This window comes from Chelonoidis abingdonii, chromosome 1, assembly GCF_003597395.2.
Source record: "Chelonoidis abingdonii isolate Lonesome George chromosome 1, CheloAbing_2.0, whole genome shotgun sequence".
Lineage (NCBI taxonomy): Eukaryota > Metazoa > Chordata > Testudines > Testudinidae > Chelonoidis > Chelonoidis abingdonii.
This window is the reverse complement of record NC_133769.1, coordinates 213510119-213534653: the sequence shown is the minus strand read 5'-3', so window position 1 is coordinate 213534653 and position 24535 is coordinate 213510119. Positions and strand designations below refer to the sequence as shown.

General features: G+C 43.0%; 1 protein-coding gene across 12 annotated transcripts in view; it reads right to left on the bottom strand.

The window, feature by feature from the left end:
- The window catches only part of CASK (calcium/calmodulin dependent serine protein kinase), a 442447-nt gene extending 432336 nt beyond the window's left edge, over positions 1–10111 (bottom strand). For 6 of the 12 annotated variants that reach the window (XM_032806483.2, XM_032806519.2, XM_032806543.2 and 3 more), the window contains exon 1: positions 9944–10109. In XM_032806483.2, the coding sequence (XP_032662374.1) occupies positions 9944–10002 (59 nt within the window). In that variant the 5' untranslated portion in view covers positions 10003–10109. Of the gene's footprint in view, positions 1–9516; positions 9668–9943 lie in introns of those variants that run through there. The other 6 variants (XM_032806534.2, XM_032806501.2, XM_032806527.2 and 3 more) reach the window with 5 other exon arrangements.
- Positions 10112–24535: the final 14424 nt, after the last annotated feature.

Genomic DNA, 24535 nt, shown 5'->3' with positions numbered 1-24535 from the left:
CCTTCTCCCTGTCCCCTGACTGCCCCTGACTACTCCTTGCTGCCCCATCCAACTCCCCCTCCTTGCTGATGGCCCCCTGGGACCCTTGTCCCCATTCAACTCCCCTGTTCCCACCCTCTGACCACCCCAACCCCTATCTACTCCCCCACTCCCTACTTCCTATCCAATTCCTCCCCACTCCCTGCCCCCTTACCATGCTGCCTGGAGGTGGCTAGGGGTGCTACAGCCACGCCGCTCGGCTGGAGCCGGGCCACGCCGCTGCCACACAGCACCTGGAGCACTGGGTCAGGCCGAGCTCGTAGCCCCCTCTCTCCCCATGAATCAGCTGTTCACGCGGGAAGCCTGGGAGGGCTGAGAAGCAAACGGCGGCTTCACGCTCAGCCCCAGGGACGCTGAGGCAGAGTGGTGGTGAGCTGGGGCCACCTGCTGGCTCACCTGCCCCCCCCCGCTCGCCTCCGCAGCCCACTCCCTCACCCACCGCTTGCATACTCACCCCCCCGCCCCCTGCGGGCCGCACAGTGAGCCTACGCGGCCCATATGTTCTGCAGGCCTGTTCTAGACTGTTGAAGCCCCCTGCCCTCCAAAAAGAAAAGCTGTACTTGGAGTACTTACTATATGACCTTAATATAAATAATACATCACAAAATATATATTTTATTACTAAGCTAATATCACACTATCAACATAGTAAAATGTCACTCATCTAATGGGAGAAATCTCAGTACTGTATTTAAGATAGTTAAAATCCACATTTCATGTTATATAACAGTTTTCTTAACATTGACCTGCATGCTCTGCCATCAACAGATTCTCTCTGAGAAAATGTTTGTTAAAGTAAAACTATATGTCAGTAATAACTTAAAGATAAAATTCTACAGGAAAGTTGCAGCTGGTAAAATATACATAGAGTTGAAAAGCAGGAAATTCAGAGTTCATGTTTAACTTTCTAGAATCTTACTGTATGGTTATGGGGAAGATTCTATTTTCTGTGGTCACTAGCAAAATCAAACGTGATAAAAATTTGAGTTTCTGATGTTCTCAGGGTATACAAGACAACTGAGTATACTTTGGCTATTTCAACTGAACTTCTATATTTTAAGATGTAAAATTAACCTTAACACTGAGGAAAAAATAAAGCAAATAAATTCAGCTACCTACAATATCCAATAAGGATTTTCCCTTAAATTCTTATGTGGAATTGAGTGAACCTTAGATTTTTCTGCGTTTCCTATTTTAAACTAATCCTAATATGGCACCTGTGAGAAGGTGTATTCATCTCCTCTTTCTTGTAGGCTTTCAACAATCACAGGAGTGCAACCCCCTGTTGCAGGCCTTAGGAAACATGCAAAAATGGGGAGCTCTTCCTGGTAAGGATAAGGTCTACAGGGGAAGAAGGAAGAAGCAATGAATGGTGGATGACCTTTGGAAACAGCCTCCTCGCATTAGGACTAAACCTTTCCAGGGTGGCAACAATAATATTTAGACTCAATGATTTTCCTAATCTCGTGTGGTTCCGAACAAACGCTGCAAGGGTCTCCACATGAGCTTAAGGCTTGGAGGGCAAGGCCCTGCTGAACCTCTTAGGATAGGTTTCAGAGTGGTAGCTGTGTTAGTCTTAGGACAGTAATTCTGAAGGTTTGCAGGCAGGATCAGATGTCCTGATTTTATAGGGACAGTCCCAATATTTGGGGATTTTTCTTATATAGGTGCCTATTACCCCCCACATTCTGTCCCAATTTTTCATACTTGTTATGTGGTCACTCTATTTGCAGGTGAGGTAAAAATGCCTACCGCTACTACCAGACTTCCTTTCTCCTCTGCCCTCAGATTCACCCCATCCAACCTCTCCTGTAAACATCTTTAAAGTCCACAGGAAATGCACACTAGGAGTTATGCAGGGAGGTATATCAAGATTAACAGAGGACTTTGTGGGGCAGCAGAGCAAAGTTCAAATCCAGAGAAACAGCTACACAACCAACCCACAGGAGAGAGAGACTTTCTATTCCAGGTGCCCACAATACAAAATAGTGAAAATCTTGCCACTATCAAATGGAAATCTTAAGCCTAGGAAAAAGAGAAAGAGAACCATGCTACATCATAATCTACTACTGAATAAAAAACAGATAATAATGGCAAACTGAAACAGGGGAGCCCAACATGAAGGTCTTATCTGGTCATTATAACTTCCAGAATTACACCAAGCTCTGGACAAAAGTACTAGCTTGGGTGGAGGAGTTTTGGTTTTGTTTCTCTCTCTCTCACACACACACACACACACATACACACACACATTTGGGTTACACTTTTATAGTTGTCTCACCATCAAAATATTTTGAATTTGAGTTTCAGAGCAGGAAAGCATTCCTTTCTGTCATATGAATAAATCCAAACGCATCATCGTAATCCATTCTCAAACTTGCAAAGGAGTTTTAGAAGAATTTTAACTTTGATGACTGTCACTCTTGAAAGTGTGACATGATTTACTGATCAATTTTAAGTTTACATTTAAGATTTTCTGGAATTTCCATTCCCTTTCCTGAGTGACAAGCTTCCTTCGGGATCTGTTCACAGGTGGACATTTATATTTGCAAGGAAAAATATTTTATTTTTATTTATTTTAAACTGTAGGTTTCCAACAATCTTCTGATATCTTAACTTAATGCCTTCAGGGTCTACAAGCCATATTCATGTTACTGTTCTAAAATCAAATCAACTAATTTTTGACCTTGTGGAATAACTCAGGCAGTTGAGTGGAGAAGAGAAGAGAGGTTTTTGCTACAAATTGACAACGTTAGACCACTAACTCTGGCAATTACCTCTATTTTTAGTGTCAAGACTAAGGAAATTCTTTAAAGGAATTGAACATTTGGCAAAAAATACCTACTTTCACCTCAATCCTAGCCAATCTTTGAGGATAAAATCAGTTTATGGATTTTAGATAAGGTACCAAAATTAATCTTAAAATGGAAATTGAGCTGTAATCTTAATTGGATTAACAGTTACCTACACGTACAACGTACATACTGCAACATTAAACAGTCTGAGAATATTAATCAGCAGCAGAGATACAAATTGTAATGTTTGAATATATGGAAGTTGTTACATGAAAAACATTTCCTTTTTAATGTTGTCTTTCGAGCAAAATTTACACTTGGCATGCCTACTGGATATTAAGAACTAACCTTTGCTAACACCTTATTAGGATGAATATGGCTTTATTACTTTTAACTTGTACCTTGATATCTACATGAAATATTACAGGACTATAAAAAGTCATCAACAACTTTTGGAGCTTTTGTTTAAAGGACAAAATGCAATGCACGTTTTTTATAATGCTATCTTGTCTTTTGTTGTAACAAGGAGAAAGTCTGAAAAAGGAATGCTTTATAAGGATTTAAGCCAAATGCACCATCTTGTTAAAAATGCATTGAAAGGAGCCTGATGACTGAGAAGAGATGCTGACTAATAAGTAACATTTCAAATATGTAGATTCCTAGGTTCCAAGGCCAGAAGGAACTTCTGACCATCTAGTCCAGGGATCGGCAACCTCTGGCACACAGCCCACTAGGGTAAGCACCCTGGTGGGCCGGGCCGTTTTGTTTGCCTGCCACGTCTGCAGATTTGGCCAATCGCGGCTTCCACTGGCCGCGGTTCACCGCTCCAGGCCAACGGGGGGGACGGGAAGCGGCGTGGGCCGAGGGATGTGCTGGCCGCCGCTTCCCGCTGCCCCCATTGGCCTGGAGCAGCGAACTGCAGCTAGTGGGAGCCGTGATTGGCTAAACCTGTGGACGCGGCAGGTGAACAAACTGGCCCAGCCCGCCAGGGTGCTTACTCAGACAGGCTGCTGGCCAAAAGGTTGCCAATCCCTGATCTAGTCTGACCTCCTGCATAACACAGGCCATAGAACTTCCCCAACACACTTCCTATAGCGTCTCTTTTTAAAAGCATCTAATTTTGATTGAAGAATTGCCAATGATGGAGAATCCACCAAGATGCTTGGTAAATGGTTCCAATGGTTAATTACTCTCACTTGGGAAATAAGGCCTAAATTGTTTTCTGAATTTGTCTAATTTCAGCTTCTAGCCATTGGATCCTCTTATACTTTTCTCTGCTAGATTGAAGAGTCCATCATCAAATAATCGTTCTCCATGTAAATATTTATAGACTAATCAAGTCACTCCTAAACCTTCTCTTTATCTTTTCTCAGATACAGTGTTAAGAACACCATATACTAAAATGTAGTTCTCTAAACTAAACATTCTCCAATTATAATGGAAATATAGATTTGAATTGTAAGGTGTAAGAAAGTCAAACTAAGCAGAAAAAGGTTTACTGTGAAGTTTTAAATTAAAACCATCATTACGACAACTTAATTGAATGCTTGAATCTGCCAAATGGAATCTTCAGCTAATTGGATTCTGTTGAAGAAAATATGCTATTATGACCTCATGCTTAAACCAACTATTCATTAAAAACAGTTCACCCACTCATCTTAAACACCTTCTCTGTTGCACAAGATAGGTAACACTTTGCAGAAACAGAAGTATAGAAATAATATAAAAATCCTACAATCATGGCAGAACTGTTTTCTCCAAACTATTACAGGACAAAGTGAGAAAGTGATGAAGCCATCCACACTCCCTACAAAAATCCCAACCACCTTATCCAATGCCTCAAAAACAGACTGGGACCTAGATTTTACCAGATGTGAGATGGCATCTGCTGAGAAAGGACTTAAAGAGATCACTGTAAATGCTTTACCTGATATCAGCCCACAAGGGATGGTACTTGGTACCTGTGCCAAAACATCAACTATCTTGCCATTGCTCAGAGCTAGTATTAAGGCAGCATACATGCGCACCTTCTTTTACCAACCCCTCCATATCAGTGCCAGTCAGTATAATTAAATATCCCCACAGTTCTCAGAATTAGTGCAGTAGTATTTTAGACAGAAAGATGCAATTGCTAATTGCTTTTTTCACACCTGAAATTTCTTTGGGGGGAGGGAATTTGAATATCTTTGTTTATTGTTTGTTAAAAAGCGTCATTACAGTTTATTGTTTTCTTTCACATTTCAAACACAAAAGGATGGTAAAGGAAATTAGTATAAGTAGCAAAAAGCATATTGAGAGCCAGTAGTATTCTCAACCTTGTGCAAGTAAAAAAGGGGTTAAACTGCATTATTTAAAGATTCTTCAATCTGAATAGTTAAAGCCATTAGTAACATGAGGACTTCTTTAAAAATACAATTTTAATCTTGACAATGTCCATTTCAACATGAATTTACTGCAGCGTAAGGCATTAGACTGCAATATTTACAATTAAGACATTCTGATAGATAGCAGTGTAAGTAACTGCAATGAAAGCAACCTGTAGTCTATGTTGTTCGGAACATCACAGATAGTCTCCATATTAGCATTAGATGAGTGCCATAAATCAATGTGAATCTTAGAGGCTCAGAAAATCAAAGCTGAAACAAAATCCTTACACAGCAAGGATTGAAAACAAAACTATACTGAACATAAAATACATGTTTTGGTCTTGTATGTTCTGTACCCATGGTCCCTCTTCTGCATTAAAAGGAAACTAGGCATTATTTTCAGCCTAAGGAAAACTACTGCATATAGTACAGAATGAGCTCAATGATTTTCATGGCAACACCTCATGTGGTAAACCTCTTCACCCACTTTAAGTTTCATACAGATTACTATATGCTATGGTCAGAATTAAGGTTTTAAGTTAAAAAAATGCACTTAGTGTGATTATTTATGAATTATGAATCTAATTCACTGTCTCGCCATTAGAATGAAAAACACTTAAATATTTTAGCATATATCCCCCTCATCAGCAAAGGGGAGTTTCTTCCAAGTAAAGCTTTACATAGGAAGTCTTGAAGATTTGTCTATAACTCATCTCACTGCCAGTTAACGAGGTAGATTAACATATTTGTGAAGGCTCATACGGAAATTTCCGAATTCTTTACTCTAAGCCAAGCCCTAATCAGAGTATGTCTGGATGCGTGAAAGTTTGTCAACAATCCAAGACTTAACCTAGGGCTGACACAGTAACATGACCAATGCCAAGTATCAGAGGGGTAGCCGTGTTAGTCTGGATCTGTGAAAGCAGCAGAGAATCCTGTGGCACCTTATAGACTAACAGAGGTTTTGGAGCGTGAGCTTTCGTGGGTGACCAATGCCAGTATCCTAAATCAGTGCTTCTCAAAGTCGGGCCGCTGCTTAGTCTGGGAAAGCCTCTGGCAGTCCGGGCCGGTTTGTTTACCTGACGCATCCGCAGGTTTGGGCGATCGCGGCTCCCATGGCAGCAGTTCGCCACTCCAGGCCAATGGCAGCTGCGGGAAGCAGCATGGGCCAAGGGACGTGCTGGCCGTCCTTCCCGCAGCCCCCATTGGCCTGGAGCGGCGAACCGCAGCCAGTGGGAGCCGTGATCAGCCAAACCTGCGGATGCGTCAGGTAAACAAACCGGCCCAGATGACCAGGGGCTTTCCCTGAACAAGCGGCGGACAGGCTTTGAGAAGCATTGTCCTAAAGGACACCCTGAATTTTAAGTTCATAGACTCATAGGTCAGAAGGGACCAATATGATCATCTAGTCTGACCTCCTGCACAAGGCAGTTAAAGGCAACAAAGTTTAAACAAGGTACAGTGTAAAAGTTTCATGGTTCTGAGAGTCTATGTAATACTTGTACTATTTTATCCCTAAAAATAAAACAGTACATTATATGGTGTATACAAGTGAAAATCTGCCCTCAAGTGTTTTCTAGAAGACACATTCATAAAAGTGTATTCCTCCACCATCCTTACGCTCCTTTCCTCCAACATCCACCCAACATGAACAATGCCTACTAAGAATTAAAGCATGGGAAACACTACGTAAACCGTTCTCTGGCTGTTTATTATCACAACCTTAATTTCAGCCAGTTAATTAGCATGAAATTACAATGAAAACATATTCCAACAGGCTAAAAGTAACTAAAAATATTTGTCTGTTCAGATAAAATAAACTACTCTTACCAGTGTACTTGTTCATTAAAATTTTGTTAACCCAGAATTTAAAAGAAGTCTAGCAGCAAACTACATTTTTGTGCGTTAGCTAGGTTTGCAGATCAACAGAACAGAAATGTAAAGCATATACTTCTAAGATTTGTTCAACCCCTGAGATGTGTAAAACACTATCATCCTCCTTTCCATAGAAAGACATGTTTTCAGGGAAACTATTTAAGATGGCAGTGATAACTATCTATCTGGAAAAAAATTATACACATTTAAATATTTCATGCATCTAAAATGCAAATCAAAGGCCAGGTGTGCAGTTTTGCAAGAGCTAAATTACTGTATCAAGCAGTAATAAGTCACAGGAACATGCAGACACTTAGTTGATGTTTTACTGAGAGATGTATAGCAAGATATATATGCAGCAATACAAAGTTTTACACTAGACTTCCTCGGATGGCTCAAAGATTAATAAGCTTCAAAGATCTGAGGTGGTACAAAGTAAGAACTCCAACTATAGCCCCCAACAGATATCTTGGGATACCATTCAAATGGCAATAATATCAATTATATAAATAATGGAGCTATTCATTAAAATGGTCTTTAAGAGAAATTACATCTTTCTGACCTCTACAAAAGAAGGCAACTAAGGATATACCTATCTCACAGAACTGGAAGGAACTCCAAAAAGTCATCCAGTCCAGCCCCCTGCCTTCACTAGCAGGACCAAGCACTGATTTTGCCCCAGATCTCACAATCCTGGGTTTAGCAGGCCACTGAACTCACAATCCTGGGTTTAGCAGGCCAATGCTCAAACCACTGAGCTATCCCTCCCCAACATGTCTATACTGTGTAGGGTGTGTCTACACTGCCTATGTTACAGCGTGGGAATGCTGTAACGTCGGCAGTGTAGCCACGCTTTATTGCCTGCGGAGAGCTCTCCCGGAGATAAAAAATACCCACCTCAAACAAGGTAAAACGCTGTTTTAGCACTGAAAAGCGCCAGTATAGACTTCTGTCGCTCCGGGGGGATATTTTTTCACACCCCTGAATGACTACTAAAGTTTTAGCACTGAAAGTGGCAGTGTAGATACAGCCTAAGCAAGCATAACTAGTTAGCAGTGCTGGCAGCATGAAGACCCAATACCCAACCTATTTCTTGCTACAGTGCTGTGTCACCTTAACACTACTCTGACACCATTACCTATTTACATCACAAAGAACAGTTTAACAGACCACGTGATTCTGAAACATTGAACGGTTCACTTTAAAGTTCTATAAATAATTTACAACTTATTGTGCTATCTTTTCAGAAGCATTTGCACACAAAATAAAAAAGTCATTTTATACTTCAAAATATTTACAACAGTCCCCTTTGAAAAGGTGTTCGTAAACATAGGCACATACATTATGCCCTTTTTACTAACCATAACCATATCTGAGTAAAATACACTAGGCACTATAATTCACACACAATACTATCACCTGAAGAAATTACACAAACATCAGAAATCATTCTTCCTACTGGTAGTGCCAGTTTTGTCCAATTTCTTAACCACAGAAGCTTTTCTCCATTTGACAAGTATTGAGTAACATCAGTTCAACCATTTTTTGTGCTAACCAACAAGCCTCTTTAAAGCTTTATAGTTGACAAGGTGTTTTATAAAAGCAATAGGTGTTAAGACAGTTGTGCCCTATGATAAACAATAAAATGAAAAGTGCCCCAATACTGTATTTAATTAAGAACAAAGCAATCTGATCTTAAGAATGACATGTCGGTGTAATTCTGAGGAAACACAGTCATTGAAGAAAGATGACTATTTTATCCCTGGTTTTCAAGTCAAATAATTATTGATATTTATGCTAACAGTCATGCTGTGCAAAATAAGTTAAAAAAATAAAATTCCGCTCTGCTTAAAATCAAGAGAATATTGTAACTAGTCATCCTTACACCAGGCTTCCAGAAGCCAGTGTCAGCAACAAACCGAAAAACAGTTTCACTGCTGAAACATCTACATCATCAATTTTTGGATGAGAAATATGCATAAAATAAGGAAGTTATAGGTCTCTTCAAATATGGTGCATCTCCCTTTCATGTCCATTTTGAAGCCAAAACATCTAAGCCCCAAAGATATGAAATGTGAGAAGGCTAATAAAATGGGTTTCAATACTGGACAGTCACAGAAGAGGGGGAACTTCAGCTTCAATTTCCCATCAACGTACCGATCAGACTGATTCTCTGCATTTTTCTAGTATAATTGCACAACACAGATAAAGAAGGTGGGGGACACGGACTGTCAGTTTCATACACCCTACCATACTGGTGAGCCAAAACAGCGGTGCCACGTTAACAGCTATCCCAACTTGGGTGTGATGCAAGCCTTGAACATCGGTGTAACAACAGTTGCATAATAATAAGCCTCAAAAAGGCCAAGTTCTCCTCCTGCGTGGTTATTCCGAGCGGATGGTGGGCAACGCCAGGGATTCACGCGGGAACTGAGCATTACCTGAGACGGAGTATCACCGGCATTGCCACTAACGAGCTGGTTACTATGCAGCAAAGCACAGGAAGCCACCTGGCGACCCAAGGCGCAGGTACCCCCACGGAGAGGCGGCTCTACAGAGGAGCCTTTCCCTGCCCCTGGCCAGCCGGCAGCCACAGACCCGGGCTGGGCAAAGCAGCGGCGGCGGCGGCTGTTGCAGCCGGGCTGGGTGCAGGGGAGCTGGCGGAGCACCGGGGCCGGAGGAGATCCCCGGTAGCTTCTCCCCTCCGCGCCCATGCTCCGGGAGGCGGGCGCCGCCGTGGAGTCACCGCGGCCGCCGCACGCAGCGGAGAGCGCGGGTGACACACGGGCACGGCGGCTCAGGTGGGGGCCGAGCGGAGCATCCCTGTCCCCGCGCGCAGGGGCCGGGCCGGGCCGCCGCGGAACTTACTTGCCGATCACCTCGCAGAGCTCGTACACGTCCTCGAACAGCACGTCGTCGTCGGCCATGGTCCAGGCGGGGGGGGCCCCGCCGGAGAGGCGGCCCGGGGGACGGGGGCCCGCGGGCACGATCCCCTCCGCGCTCCCCGCCGGGCACCACCTTCAATCCCAGCCTCCGCCGCCGCCGCCCGGGGGTGCTCCCGCGGCCACGCCGGGAATCCCGTGCTCCTGCGGCCGCGGCGCGCCGCGCGGCTCACACGCTGGCTTCGGGCTTCGCGACCCCGCCCGCCTCGCTCCCTCCCTCCGGCCGCGGCTCCGGCTAGCGGGGCGGAGCGGGCACCATGCAGGGGCCGGTATCGCGGCAGGAGGCAGCGCCGCCTCGTTCCTTGCGGTGCACGCGCGCAGAGGGAGGCAGGCGCGACCCCGACCCGCACTCCGGAGGTAACGGCGGCGATAAGCGCTTCACCGGCGCCAGGCGGGCGCGTGCACCACCACCACACTTTCCCAGCCCGTCGCGCAAGCGAGCAGGCGCGCGCCCTCGGCCAAGCACGCACGCGGGCTCCTCGTGCCCCCGCCCCCACCCACGCCACAACCGCGCGCAGAGCCACGCCCACTACTCCTCCGGGAGACAGAGTTCGGCCCCTGTGCGCAGGCGCGCCGCTGTCCCACATAACGTCATGGGAAGTGAAGGGCCGGGTGGAGGGAGCAGGCTCCACGTGAAGCTCAGGAGGGGCGGGGTTGTTCCCTGCCTGGAGTTCCGAGGCACGCGCTGTGCGTGGCCCATTGAGAAGCTGCGCCGCGTTCCCTGCTTCGCCCCAGGGCGAAGGCGATTGTCGGAGGCCAGTGGCCGCGTGCGGTCAGTGTCCCGGGCAGCGCAGCGGTGCGGAGAGCGGCTGCTCCCTCGGCCCGGCGCTGGGCTTTGACAGGTGCCTCTAGGAAGCCGGCAGGGAAGCCAGCCAGACGGACCGTGCAGCAGCGGCCCGAGGGGGCAAACGGGGGAAAGAGGAAACCCTCCTGAGCGCTCTCTAGCCGGGACCGCTGCCAGGCGGCAAGGCAAAGGCTGTTCCGGGAGCTGTGGGGTCGCTATTAAGGTGGCAGCCCCACCCCGGATTATCAACTGCTTTGCTGTTAGTTCAGGGAAATGGCCATTTAAAGCGCCATTTATTGCCCACTCCACAGGATGGTCAAAATCGTTTCCTGTAACAGTCACGCGAGCAGTTTCAGAAGGAATGTAATAGAGCTTCTTTCCCCTAAAACGGCACAGTTGAGCTCTTCCAGTTATAAAAGGAGGAAAGATAACCGCCTTACTAGTCCTCAGTCAGAGTCTTGATTTTTCTTTTTAAATCGTGCACTGAAGATGATCATTCTTGATGGGCGACCCTAATTGCTATTTCTTGCTGTACCATTTCACTTAGGAGGCATTATAAGGTAATAAGGTGTTGGATATCTAGTGAGCTTCAAACTTAAAAAGGCAAATGGCTAGTAGGTTCTGTTCAGTAAAACTTTTGGAATTATACAGAATGCTATGCAGAAGCATATTCTTAATTGCTTAACAGGTATTTTTTAGCCAGAGTTTGAAAAGGTAGTTTTCAGAAGGGAACTAAAGCATTTATCAGGGAGTTCTGAGATTTTTCCCTAGGGAAAATATTATTGTTTATAAAAAAAAGTTTATTAAAAAAGCTCTTAGGCACATGTGCAGTTATTAAAACTTATTAACATTAAGTAAATTGAACTTCAAACAGTCATCCCACATGGTATTCTAAAAATCAGATTTGGCAGCTGCTGTAGGTTGCAGGACTGAGGACCCTTCACCAAGAACACCCAGTTTGCTGTCCCCAGACAGTTAAAAGAAAAGAAACAGTGAAAGCAACTACACTGTATCGCCAGCATTGTGGTAATACATGAGGTGAGACACCTCCATGTATTTAGGGCCCAAACTATAGATAATCAGCATCTTGACTTATATCTGGAAGCAAAGACAAAGCCAGTAAAGCCTTTAATGAACAGGTGTTATGTTCCCTAAAGTTCACACTACTAAGCATGTGAGCCTCCAAATTCTGCCCTAGTTGAAGCAGCTGCGTGGTCTGCAAAAATGACCTCAATCAGAGCTTATTGCAGTAATATGGTCAAGAGGTTGTAAATGTTGAATTACTGGTTATGTACACACTGGGCAGAATTTGTCAGTCATTCTAGATAAGTAGATGAAGTAATAATGAAAAGTGACTCAAAACAATTGATGATCTAGAAGTACCTCAAACAGAAAATCTTTACAAAAAGTGGATATGTTCCTTAACATATTCTACAAATGATTCCTCAAGCTACCAGCATCACCTCAGTCTTGTATGGCTTGAGCTGCAATAATCTCATATTCATCTGAGTGCCAGTCTCTACCATGCACTAGAAGAGACCACATCACCTGGGTTTAACCAAAGAAAATTATGTGAAAGAGAGAAAGCATGCACTGTGCATAATCTTCATACTGGTGAAATTGTAGATCTAAGGTATCTATCTCTACTAGTAGCCTAAACATGCATGTTCAACACAGGAGATGGCAAAACAAGCCACTCCCTTTGGGATTATCTCAAAAGAAAGAATCTATTCTAAGCAGGGCCCATGCATCTAGGGTATCAAAAGCTGAAGACAGAGCTAACAGAGAATCAGTATGGACATTTGTCCTCTGTCACTAGGGTGACCAGACAGCAAATGTGAAAAATCGAGACAACGGGTGAGGGGTAATAAGTGCTTATATAAGAAAAAGACCCAAAAGTGAGTACTGTCCCTACAAAATTGGGACATCTGGTCACCCTACTAGGTCACCTACTACCGTGTGATACGTGCTATACTTAAACCTAAAGTCTGATTGCAAGCAGTAAAAAAAAAAAAATTCCCACAACTTTGTCAATAATTGTTACACAGACTGTGAGAATGATAATTAGACAGCATTAAAAAGAACAAGAGTACTTGTGGCACCTTAGAGACTAACAAATTTATTTGGGCATAAGCTTTTGTGGGCTAAAACCCACTTCATCGGATGCATGGAGTGGGAAATACAGTGGGAAGATATATATACAGAGTACATTAAAGATGGGAGTTGCATGACTCTGTACTCTGTTATATATTTCCCACTGTATTTCCCACTCCATGCATCCGATGAAGTGGTTTTACGCACAAAAGCTTATGCCCAAATAAATTTGTTAGTCTCTAAGGTGCCACAAGTACTCCTCGTTGTTTTTGCTGATACAGACTAACACTCAGAAACCAATTAAAAGATGTTTTCCTTGGTAATGGACTTCATCCCTGCTGAGGGAAGCCATTTTCTGACTTTTTAGAGACAGGCATTGATAATCCTTGCCAAAGCAACCAACACTTCCCTACTAGCTTTTACCAGCGAAGAAAGGCCTGGTCTAACTTAAAAGTTGCTGGTTGAATCTTGACAGCAGAACCCAATAAAAGTTTGTTTAATAAAAGTGGTTGAAAAATACGAGAGAAGAGTTTACATTTGTCCCTTCTGGAATGGCTTACCTACAATGAAAGGGAGCCACATCTGATCTGAATCCACGACCTTATAGTAGAAAATGTCTCACAGCATAAAATAGCCAACTGTTTTTGGGCAAAGATGCTTGGATTACTAGGTGTCACTTCCCTGAGCATTTCTGCAGATTGCAGATGCTAAGGTGGAGAACAACATCTCCAGAATTTTCTTCTCTCCAGCATATGTGTGGTATGCAGACTCAGTCTGAGCAAACAGTGCCACTGATATTTTGCTCTCCAACTCATACATTTCATCTGTATATGAATTGTTGAAGAAATAACTTAATGGCTATTAGGTCACTGATAGGGAGCCATAAACTGCACAGTATAGGTTCAGGGTGCAAATTCCATGAGCAGAACAAATTTATGGGTCCCTGTATGCTCATGGCATAGAAGTGTGTCCTGACTTAAATGCAAAGGGGAGGCAGAGTCAGAATGTGGCAGAGGTGTACATCAGAAAGTATTAGGCTATTAGCACACAGACTGGCTGGAACAGCATATTCCCAGCTTCTATCATCAGTTAAAGGAGCAGTTTTCAATTCCAGATGAGATTTTGTTTAAAGGCATCAGGATGATGCTTCCTAAATGTCAAAGAAAAATATGTTAAAAAGATACATGGAGGTCATTTGAGAAACAAAAATCTACAAGAAGGCCCGAGACAATATAGGGCCTCAAATAAACAGTGTATATTGAGAATGCTGTTAAGGAGTTGTCACAGCCAAAAATAGGCCAAGTCAAGCAAAAGAGCGCATGTCTGATGGATAGGAAATATTGACACCCAGGAACAAAGTAGGCAGACGTTTGTTTATGTTGGGTGAAAAAAACAGCTTGTTCTTGTCCTCGCTTTTTTCTCACTTCCCTGAGGTAACCTTACTAGACAAAACTACAGTTAGGTGATTGTACATTATAAATGATTTTTACTAGACTCAGTATACCTGACATGGTAGTTTTTGACAATGGACCAGTTTAGTGGGCATGAATTAAGCATATTTCAGAGACGTATAGTTTAGACAGGTAATGAACCCAGTCCCTATTTCCAATCCAATGCATTGGTATAAAACTGTCAAAATAATAAAGCCTACTGAAAAGGCTGTGGAGTTGGACTCTGATCTGTGTATTTAGCACTGTAAATTACAGAATGGCACAGGGAAACATGGATTGTCACCTGCTGACATTTTGTTCAACAGAAAAACTTAAACAAGATGCCTGCAGTGTTAGAAACTGATATCAGAGTCACGGGGATTTGCAGATGTATAAAGAGACAGATGAGGCAAAAAACTCGGTATGATTTGGGTTCTTGGAGCTGCTAATGAAAATTACACTGTGCATATCTCATATATGAGAAATAATGATTGCAAATAGCAGTGGTGTCACAAGAGGTTGAAGTTGTCTGCTGACACATACTGCAGATGAATAGGTGACATCTACAAATGCAGAAGAGATGGAGATAACAGGCATGAGTTGGCCATCTCTGCTGAGAAGGACCAGAGAGACAATAACCATATCAGTTGAGGGGGCTGTGTCCCATCATATGACACAAGCCACACAACTGACTTCCCACCTCCTGCAACATGATACTGATGTCTCAGGAGAGATCTGCAAGTTCAGCAAAAGTACAGGACACCTCAGAGACCAGTTGTTTAGTTAGTAGGTTGATAATACATAAATTTCAAATACAAATGTACCTTCTGCCCCTCTGAGTGGCAGCAACAGGGCCGGTTCAGTATCCAGGGATTCTGTTTCAATACGTAATGCATACCGGTTCAAGCCCCCACCCAGTGACCTGGGACACTCACATATCACGCCCCTCCCAGAGGGCTCTAGGAGGCAATACTTCCCCTCTCACAAGCACGGAGTCTGAGTGTAGCAAAATCCTTTTAATAAGGAGGGAAGAATGCGGCATCACATGGAGAAACACCACAAACAGGATTATAACACAACCATAAGCAAAAAACCACCTCCAAGCACGTTTGGCCAATGTACTTTCCCCTTAGGGTCTTAAGTCCAATGACCCATAAGTCAACAACCCAAAAGTCTCTGGTCAGTGCCACCAGAGTTCAAAAGTTTATCTGCAGAGTTTTCCCCCCTCAGCCGGGTGGAAATGGGGAGGGGGCACACAGGTGGTGGGGCCCACACAGAGTGGTAATGGGGGCACCTTACATGGCCAAGGCCAACTTTCTGCCTCTCTGTGGATTCTCTGCAGCCTTCACCATGACCAGCTCCACTTCACCAGCTCTGCCGCTCCCCAGCCAACCACAAGCAATTCCAGCCATCCCCACAAACCACCCACTCCACTCTGCTCACTGTTCCATGGGCTGCCCAACATGCTGCAAACTGCTCTGCTCTGCAGCCGCTAGCATAGTTCTTCAGGCTCCCCCACTAGTTAGCACGCACTCAGTGCTCTCAGCTCAGTAATTCCAGCTCTTTAATGATTTCAACTCTTAGCGATTTCAGCTCATAGTAGGGGAGCCCCGGTGCTGGTGCACCATTGACCCACCATGAATTCAGCTCAGCAGCCTTTAGATGGACTCCTAATGGAATCAAAATTAGCTCTACTCTTTAACAGTGGAGAGAGTAGAATGTGCAATTGGTGTTCTAGGCCCTCAAAAGAGGTCCATGCCATCTCTCTCTCTCTCTCTCTCTCTCTCTCTCTCTCTTTTTCTTTCTCTCTCACAGTAACACAAACATTCACTGGGTTTTGGAACCCATGTCCCTTTTCTAGCAAGTGCTACTTAATTGAGGTTGAGTCATTTCTGTCATAAAGCAGTCTCATAGTTCCTCATTCACATAGTCAGGGTAACACCACTTTGTTCTTCCTGCCCCGATAACAAAGAAATTGGGGATCCCAGAGCTGTCAAAATAACCATCCCAGGCTGCCGTGAGCTATGCTAAGTGAGGTGGGTGTGCCAATGCAAATACTTGAAATTCCTTTCCACACTCCCCATAATTCACCACCAGATGTCAGGGTAGAGCTCATCCTGACTCTGCTTACACATATAATGTTAATATTGATTGTTAATTGTAATACTGGGCTAGGGAAGAAAGGTGTGGAGAACTGTACCTTTAAGAGGCTTTTGCCAGCATTATTTGGAATCAGTTATGTTATGCAGAGTCTTGTGTTGCACAATGCTGATGAGCTGGAAATCAGACACTGAGTGAAGCAAACAGGTGTGGTGATGTACGGTTGGAATTACTGAGGCTAGAGTTACTATCCTGAGCCTGCACAGGTGATTGAAGATGTTCAGTTATCCAGAAAAGAGCACAAGCCTCCTTTTTGGGGGAGGGAGATTTAGAAAGTAAAGAGAGTAGAAACAGTTCCCCATGTTCTTGAGTTACTACTTCCACTGCTCCAATATTTAGAAGTGATTGGAACTCCTGATGTAATGTGTTTTTGTCAGAGGGGTCCCTGAAAAGGAATGGGGAAAGTGGGTAAGTATTAGGGAGGGTGTGGATTTGGATGGAATAGCTCACCTCTGTGACTTCCAACATATCCATAGTGGTGGTGTTCCAAATCCCATATAAATGAAATAAATGATTCCCTAATGGAAGGGATATAACAGGAAGATCAACAGAATGCATATGTTACTCTTGACCAAGGTGTCGAATCTTCTACCTGCTGCCTTGATGATGAGGCTGCTGTGAAGACGTTGTATAAAGCCAAATTATTTTCCTCCTCTGAGATTTCTGGTGCTTCCTGAGTGGTTCCGGTTGTTTACGTGGGTATAGAATGACTGCCTCTTCTGTGGTTGAGGCATAAAGTGTTTCTGCTTTTTGCGTAGGGGCAAAGATTACTATGGACCTCTGGCTTGTCCAAGAGTCTTTCAGAGAGTGTAAAGCCTCCTTCTGTTTTTACAATAAAAAGTTCAGATCTTTCAGATGAAAAACCTCAACTGTAACTAGTAGCTCCTGATCACTGGAGCTACGAGGGTCTCCTTATGGCAATTGAGATTGCTGTGGATCTAGAAACTGTGTCAACAGTGTCCAGCGCCACATGGAGGGATATATGCACCTCAAGATAACCTTTGAAAATCAAGACCTTAAGCTCCTCTCTGATATATGGAGGAAGTCTTTCAGTGAATTTACAGGTGAAGTTCCAATTTAAATTGTACTTCATCAATAAGGCCTAGTAATTGGTGACTTGATGTAGATATTTTTCCAGTCATATAAATCTAGCTTCTTGAGCTCCTTTTCTTGAGGTGTAGCTTTTTATTGACTATGTGTACACCTCTTGTTAGCCACTGTGACAACCAGTGACTCAGTCATGTGAAAAAATTGCTCAAAGTCCTGGAAAAGCACTTTGTAGCAATGATCTTCAATTTCTGATGTTTGTGTCAGAGAAGCAGACATCTGCCAGAGGAACTTAGGTGGTCTAAAACCCCGTCATTGATAGGCACTGCAAGATATACAGGCACAGTGGTGTGAAAGATGTCCAGAAGCTTTTGCAATTTTTCCTGGTCCACTTCCACTGGAATTGCCAGTGGATCAGTCTTCCTATGCAGCAAGTCCAGAATGTCTCATACTCCGCTGGATTGAGATAGATGACATGGGTTCCACAAAAGCAGCAGAGAATCCTGTGGCACCTTATAGACTAACAGACGTTTTGGAGCGTGAGCTTTCGTGGGTGAATACCCACTTCGTCAGACTCCTCAGGAAATAAAGAGATAAGTACTGGGTCAGGATAATTCTCTGCCTAGGACTCCTCATCAGAGCCATGGCTAGTCTGTTCAGTTGGCAGTGGAGCAGATTCTCTGGCTATAATGCCCTTTTGTGAACTGATAGAGAAGTGGATCTAGCCCTGGTGGGAAGCAAATGTTCGCTTTCTAGTCTGACTTTCATAGGACTGGATATGACCACCTGGGTCATCAAATCCAGTCCCCTGGTATTCCAGGCAACCCAATCATATAATTCCTTTCATAAATGGATCAATTTATCATTAATTTTCATTTAAAATAAAACTTTTCATGGGAAAGTGTTGGGTTTTTTGAAGTTGTCAACACTTTTAATTTCAACATTTTTTAAACAAAAAATTTGAGTTCTCTAGTGCAAAAAGACTTTTTGTTTAAGAATTTACGATAACTGTAGTTGGGAATAAATGGTTGAAATAAGTGGTCATAACCAAAAATGAAATGTTTCAGTTGACCCAAACCAAAATCCCCCATCCCCTCAGATTTTTGATTCATGAAAACTTGAGATAGACTAGTTGTATCAGTTCAGGATGGGAAAGTTTTTCAATATAGTGAAAATTTTCATGGGATGGAAAAACCATTTCCCACCTAGCTTTACTCTACACTTTCACTGGTGTGTAATACCCTAAATGTCTAGACCCCAAGAACATTGAAGCTGAAGAAAGAGAAGGAGTACTCATCTTGGAGAGGAGGAGCAGTTCCATCTGGAGTACTGGGAGAACCAATAGCCTGTGCTCTGATTGGTATTGCTGATATGCTTGGTACTAGTGTAGGAACAGCAGTCCATACCAGACGTAACTTCACTTCTGCCAACAGTGAGGAGCCCATTACTGAAGAAACTATAGGATAGGTCCTTTGAAGCCATGTAGGTGTTTGGTATCAAATAAGTCAAGTGATTAGATGGTGTTAATACTGGGGTAATCTCCACTACTTATATCTGGTACTATGGCTATTGGTACCAGGGGATTTCCACGATCCTCACCATGGATTGGAGGCATGAGGGCAGTCTGGGCACAGGCACAGATCCTAAACAGACACTGTTGGCCAAAAGAATCCAAACCCAAGTGTCTGGGGCACATGTGCACAAACAGTGGCATATTATATATGGACAAGCACTCAGAGAATAACACAATTCTATTCTGCCACATACTTCTATGTGATGCTCAACAAGTCATTTAAATCCAGGTTTTGACAGGTGGCTAGTAATTCTGTGTTCCTCATACTGAGTGCCTAATTTGCCCTAGTGCTATAATTAAAGTCAATGGGATGAATGGATGTTTAGCCCTTCTGGCACTAATGTAGTTTGCTTTAGTGGAATGAGCACAGATTTGGGAGTCAGGAGTCAGGCTAAATTCTAATCCTGGGTCTGCCTGTAATTCATTTCATAGCCTCAGCCAAGTTTCTCAGTTTTCCCGTTAGTAAAACAGGGAGAATAACACTCTGATGTCACAGAGGAGATGTGGAAACACTACCCAACATTTGAAGCCCTCATGCTACCGTGATGAGCACCCTAGAAGAGATCATGAGAAAATGAATAATTTATTATTTGGTACGGTGCGTGGATGACGTGCAGTGAATAAGGCATGGAAGCACACACTGAATGATGAAGCTAGAGAGAAATATTGGAACAGCTGCCTTGTTCCCTGAGTTCCACCCATCCTGTGAAGAGTAAGGCAGAGGAAAAAACCCAATATGTGATCATGTAATGAAAGGCATAGATTCATTTGCATGTAATTAAACATACAGTATTCAAGAGAATGGTCTTCCTGTTAAGTCATATTTGATTTTTTCACTTAAGAAAAAGTTACTGTTTTTCCTTGACTTGCTTTCACCTCTTGTTTGCACCTCTCCTGCAAGTAGGAAGGGCGTATCCAAAATGGCCAGCTTCACAGCTTGGGACTGTTGTCTTAAGGACATATTAGGGAAAAGAAGGTGGCCTCAAACCTTTTACCTACAAGTCTGAAATCTATGAATAATTACAATCACATAGCTACCATTAATATTCAAAGCTGAAGCTCATTCTCCAAAATGAATTTTTAAACAAATAATTTGTTGCAGGTGTAATGGGTAAATAATTAGTACTGCCATTTACATTCTGACTTAAAAAGAATAAAAATATTTGCCTCATAAGTTTAACACTCAGGGGGTTCCAGACCTAAATGTGAAAATGTAACTCATTTCACTAGAGAACTTATACTCTTGTTCTAATAGAATGAAACTGAGACTTTTTATATTTAATGCCTCGGGGCTAATTTGCTAAAATTTTGTAGCAAGTCCAGAATTTTCTCTATGATAAGGACTGTATCAAAAGACCTTCTGCCTTTTTTTCTTCAGGTTTAACCTCAAGTTACAAATAATAGAAAACTGGTAGCTTCTTTTGCTCTGGTTACTAGAGATGATGCTACAACTCAGTATGATTTTTCCCTCACCTTTTTCTCTTTGTGCATTGATTTTTCTTGTCACAAGTGACAAAGTAGCCTTAAGTACAGCCTAAGATTAATTTAAGAAATAGTCCCATGATCAATCATATGAAAAAGAGGGATTTAAATTAGTTCTTGACTAAAAATTAAATATTCCCCTTTGGTCTTTATTTGATGCAAGGTCAATTTTAAGCACTTCTGCTATTCTTTGAGAGGTAAGGAACATTTCTGGGAAGTGGCTGAAAAAGTGCCAAGTAACAAGTGGGGTCCCAATCCTACATACATTTAAATACATATGGTTCAATCCTGAAACATGCTAAGCATGCTGGCCCCAGTACACCAAAGTGCTTAACTTGAAGCACGTGAGTAGTCATTGGGATTATTCATGTACTTAAAGTATGTGCTTTGTTGGCTTGGGGCCAACATACTCGCCACCTCAAAGGATCAAGCCCATAAGTAGCCCTGTGGAACTCACTGTGACTATGCTCATATGTAAAATTAAGCATGTGCTTAAGTGTCTGCAGGACTGAGGCCTTCATCTGGTGTATCCAACTGAATCTGCACTTTTATGATGCTGCCTAATTTCTACTACTCCATGCCAGCATGACCTGCACCTATTGGGCTCGTCTTCTGGCCACATAATACTATGGCCCCTCTCCTAATGGAGGCACAGGTAGAAGCAACATTAAATCTTGCACTAATAGCCATTATGTTCTGTGGTGATTATGCCAAGGACAGTTGTTGCTTCCCCTCCTTCTCCATGCTACAGAGTCCCAAACCTTAAAATGGGATGAGAGAGGCTGCTGCAAGGTCCCACAGACAGCATAGGAACATGCAAAGGAGGTGCCACTCCCCATCTTCTTGGTTCCCTGACCCACTTTTGTCTGCTTTTGCTCCCCTCTATGCCATGTTTATGGAAGAGTTGCTAAGTGAACTCGTGAAATCGGACCCAAAAGGGATGTATTTTATACTGCCAAGGCCTTTTGCCATTGGTTCTGCATGCAGGACCAAGCCTTTTAATTCTTCAATCTTTGGCACGGTATATTGGACTTGTGAGAAAAGGATAAGTGCTGGCAGTGGCCCATAAAGAGAGATTGAACAAAAAAGCATACCATTCTTATCTTTTCTGACTTGAGTCTCAGTCTGTGGAAACAGAGATTTTCACCCTTAAATCATTTATTGTGTCTCTTCTGGGAGGCAGGAAATACAAATGGCTCTGCTAATACACAAGAGTCAAGAAATATGGTGTTGGACCATTCCAAGTTGGAAGAGGACTGATGGGTATCAACTGGCATAGGCAGATGTCTGTATTAAGCAGCCACAAGCTTGCATTTCTACAGTTATTTACTTCTCTTTATTTTGCATACTGCTCTTGTTGGAGTAATTCAAATTGATTCAAAAGGGAGTGAATTGCTCTATTAATGTTGATGTTAGCTGCTAGTGTTTTAAGAAAAGCTACTAAAAGTTATAAAAAACTGTAATTCACACTACAGTATTACACCTTTGAACTCTGCAACAGCAGTGACTACAGACTGCTGATTGAGAAATTGAGTTCTGAGTGGTAGACCTGAATGACGGCATGCCCCAGTCCTGAAGACTTTCCTCTGGTAAAGCTTCCATTTGCTTCAGATTGAAGTTTTGCTTGAGTAAGGACTTCAGTCCTTGTCTATGTTTGTTTATTACAGTAGCATCTAAGTGCCCCATGGTGGTAGGTTCTGTATATATATACAGTAGAGTCTGTTCCAGAGCGCTTACAATCTAAAAAGATAAGATGGACAAAGGAAGTACTGTTATACAGCCCTATAACGCGGGTAACAGAAGCAGAGAGAGAACATGGCCAAGATCTTCAGAAATGGTTTGTCATTTTGTGGGTCTACTTTTTGGATGCCCAACTTGCGCTAATGGGAAGCTGGAGGGAGTCTGATCATCAGAAAGTGACGAGTATTCGTCCTATGAAAAATCTGGCCCCTTTAAGACATCTCAAGTTGCTCATTCAAAGGCTGAGCGCTCTGCCCCCTAATTATGTCACCTTTGAAAATCATAACCTTAAGTTACTTGTTGAGAGGTCACAAAGAAAGTCTCTGGCAGTGGCTGGAACTGACTCCAGGTCTCCTAAGTATCATTGCAATAAGAACACCTGTGTTCTGTCTACCCTAGAGCTTCCACTGCTGGCAGCACTGATGCAGAAAAGCAATTCCCTTCGCTGAGCAGAAGGGATGGCCTTAATGCCAAGTCACTGAAATCTGGAGCATAATTTGCCATGGGCTGTTGCCCGCTCCCCACCACTTTTCACAGACCTGTGTGCTCCATTATGTCTTCTATGTCCCCAGCGCCAACTTTGTATGCAGTCATTAGGAAAACAATAATTGCCTAGATTGTTATTACTCATGATGCTATTCGTGACAGAGAATGTTCTATGTGTGACACAACTTTGCCCCATTCATAATTTTTCTGAAATGGTGCCTCTGCTTACCACCTTCTTGGGAGCTCCACTAGACTAAGATCCTCAACTTCTTACAGATTGGAGCCCATGGCTTGTAAAGTCCTATTGCCCAGAAAGATGTTTCATAGGCATTATAAGACTTGGGTCTTGGGTTCACTGATAGTAAACAGATCATGGTTAACAACTACAAAATGTGCAAGATAACTGTGGTTCAAAAGGATAAGCATAAACAATTCCACTCGGCTTTGCAAACTTCTCCTTGCAAAAGGAGAATTATGTGGAAGCTATTTTCTTGGCATGTGGCACCTTTAGCATCTTTACAAATGGTCACACATCTCATGTTGTATTTCTAACGTTATTTCTTGTAAAAATATTGACTTGCGTTTTCCTGTGCAGTAAGCCTCAGTGTGAAGATTTGTAATGTTGATGAAGACATAGGGCATATTCAATGCTGCTTGTGTAGGGAGGTACCAATAATTTCTGTTCCACAGGTTAAATTCACCCCAACACAGGTCAGCCTGTTTTCCCACTGCCTTCTTTTCTTGGGAGATTTACCAAAGAGAACAGCTATATTTCCATCCAGGATTTCACTGGAGTTCAATCAGAGGAGGCTCCAGAGTCAGTGCACCAATTCAACAAATCCACTGGCTGCTCTGCCCACACCCTTTCTTTAGATATGGCCACACTTGCGGGCTGCTCTTCCCCCAGATGAGGGAACAGCTGTTAACCCATTGGGGTCCCTAAGCATAAATATTCCCCCCCAACAGATACTAATAATTAATAGCGGATCCCCTCAAGCTGTTGCTGGGCCTAACCCAATTGCTTAGTCTGCTTATGCCTAAAGCCGGCTCAAGAAGGCTGAAGTTTCCTTGTATGATTTAAATCTCCTTTAGCAGACTTTTTGCCTCCAGGGCTGTGTGCACATTTTATGCCTGTGGAAGCCCAAAACCAATATAAAAAAAAGTCTGGGCCAAAGCCTAGAGAGAAAAAAAGTGTTCAAGGGACACAACATCTTTCAAGTTATTCAGATTCTTCTGAATAGTCTATAAGTTGTCTGCAGTTTTGTTGTAGCCATGTTGGTCCCAGGATATTGGAGAGACAAAGTGCATGATGCAAGACCTTTTATTCAACAAAGTTCTGTTGGTGAGAAAGCTTGACTCTCTCACCCATAGGTGCTGGAACTAGGAGTGCTGTGGGTGCTGTTGCACTCCCTCGCTTGAAGTGATTTCCATTATATGTAAGGTTTACAGTTTGAGTCAGCGGTTCTCAGCAACTCTTCTATAAAAATTGTTCCAGCGCACCTGCTCTTACCAACAGAAGTTGGCCCAATAAAAGATATTACCTCACTCACCTTGTCTCTCTATAATATATTGAAAATTTAAACAGTTAACACACCAGGGTATTCATGCTAGGACTAGAACTCTGGATTTGACAAGTGGATAAGTTCCTAACAAAACAGATGCATGTTTGACAAACCTTTTTGTACCTGTGTTTATAAAAGCCCCTACAGAGGAACAGATCAG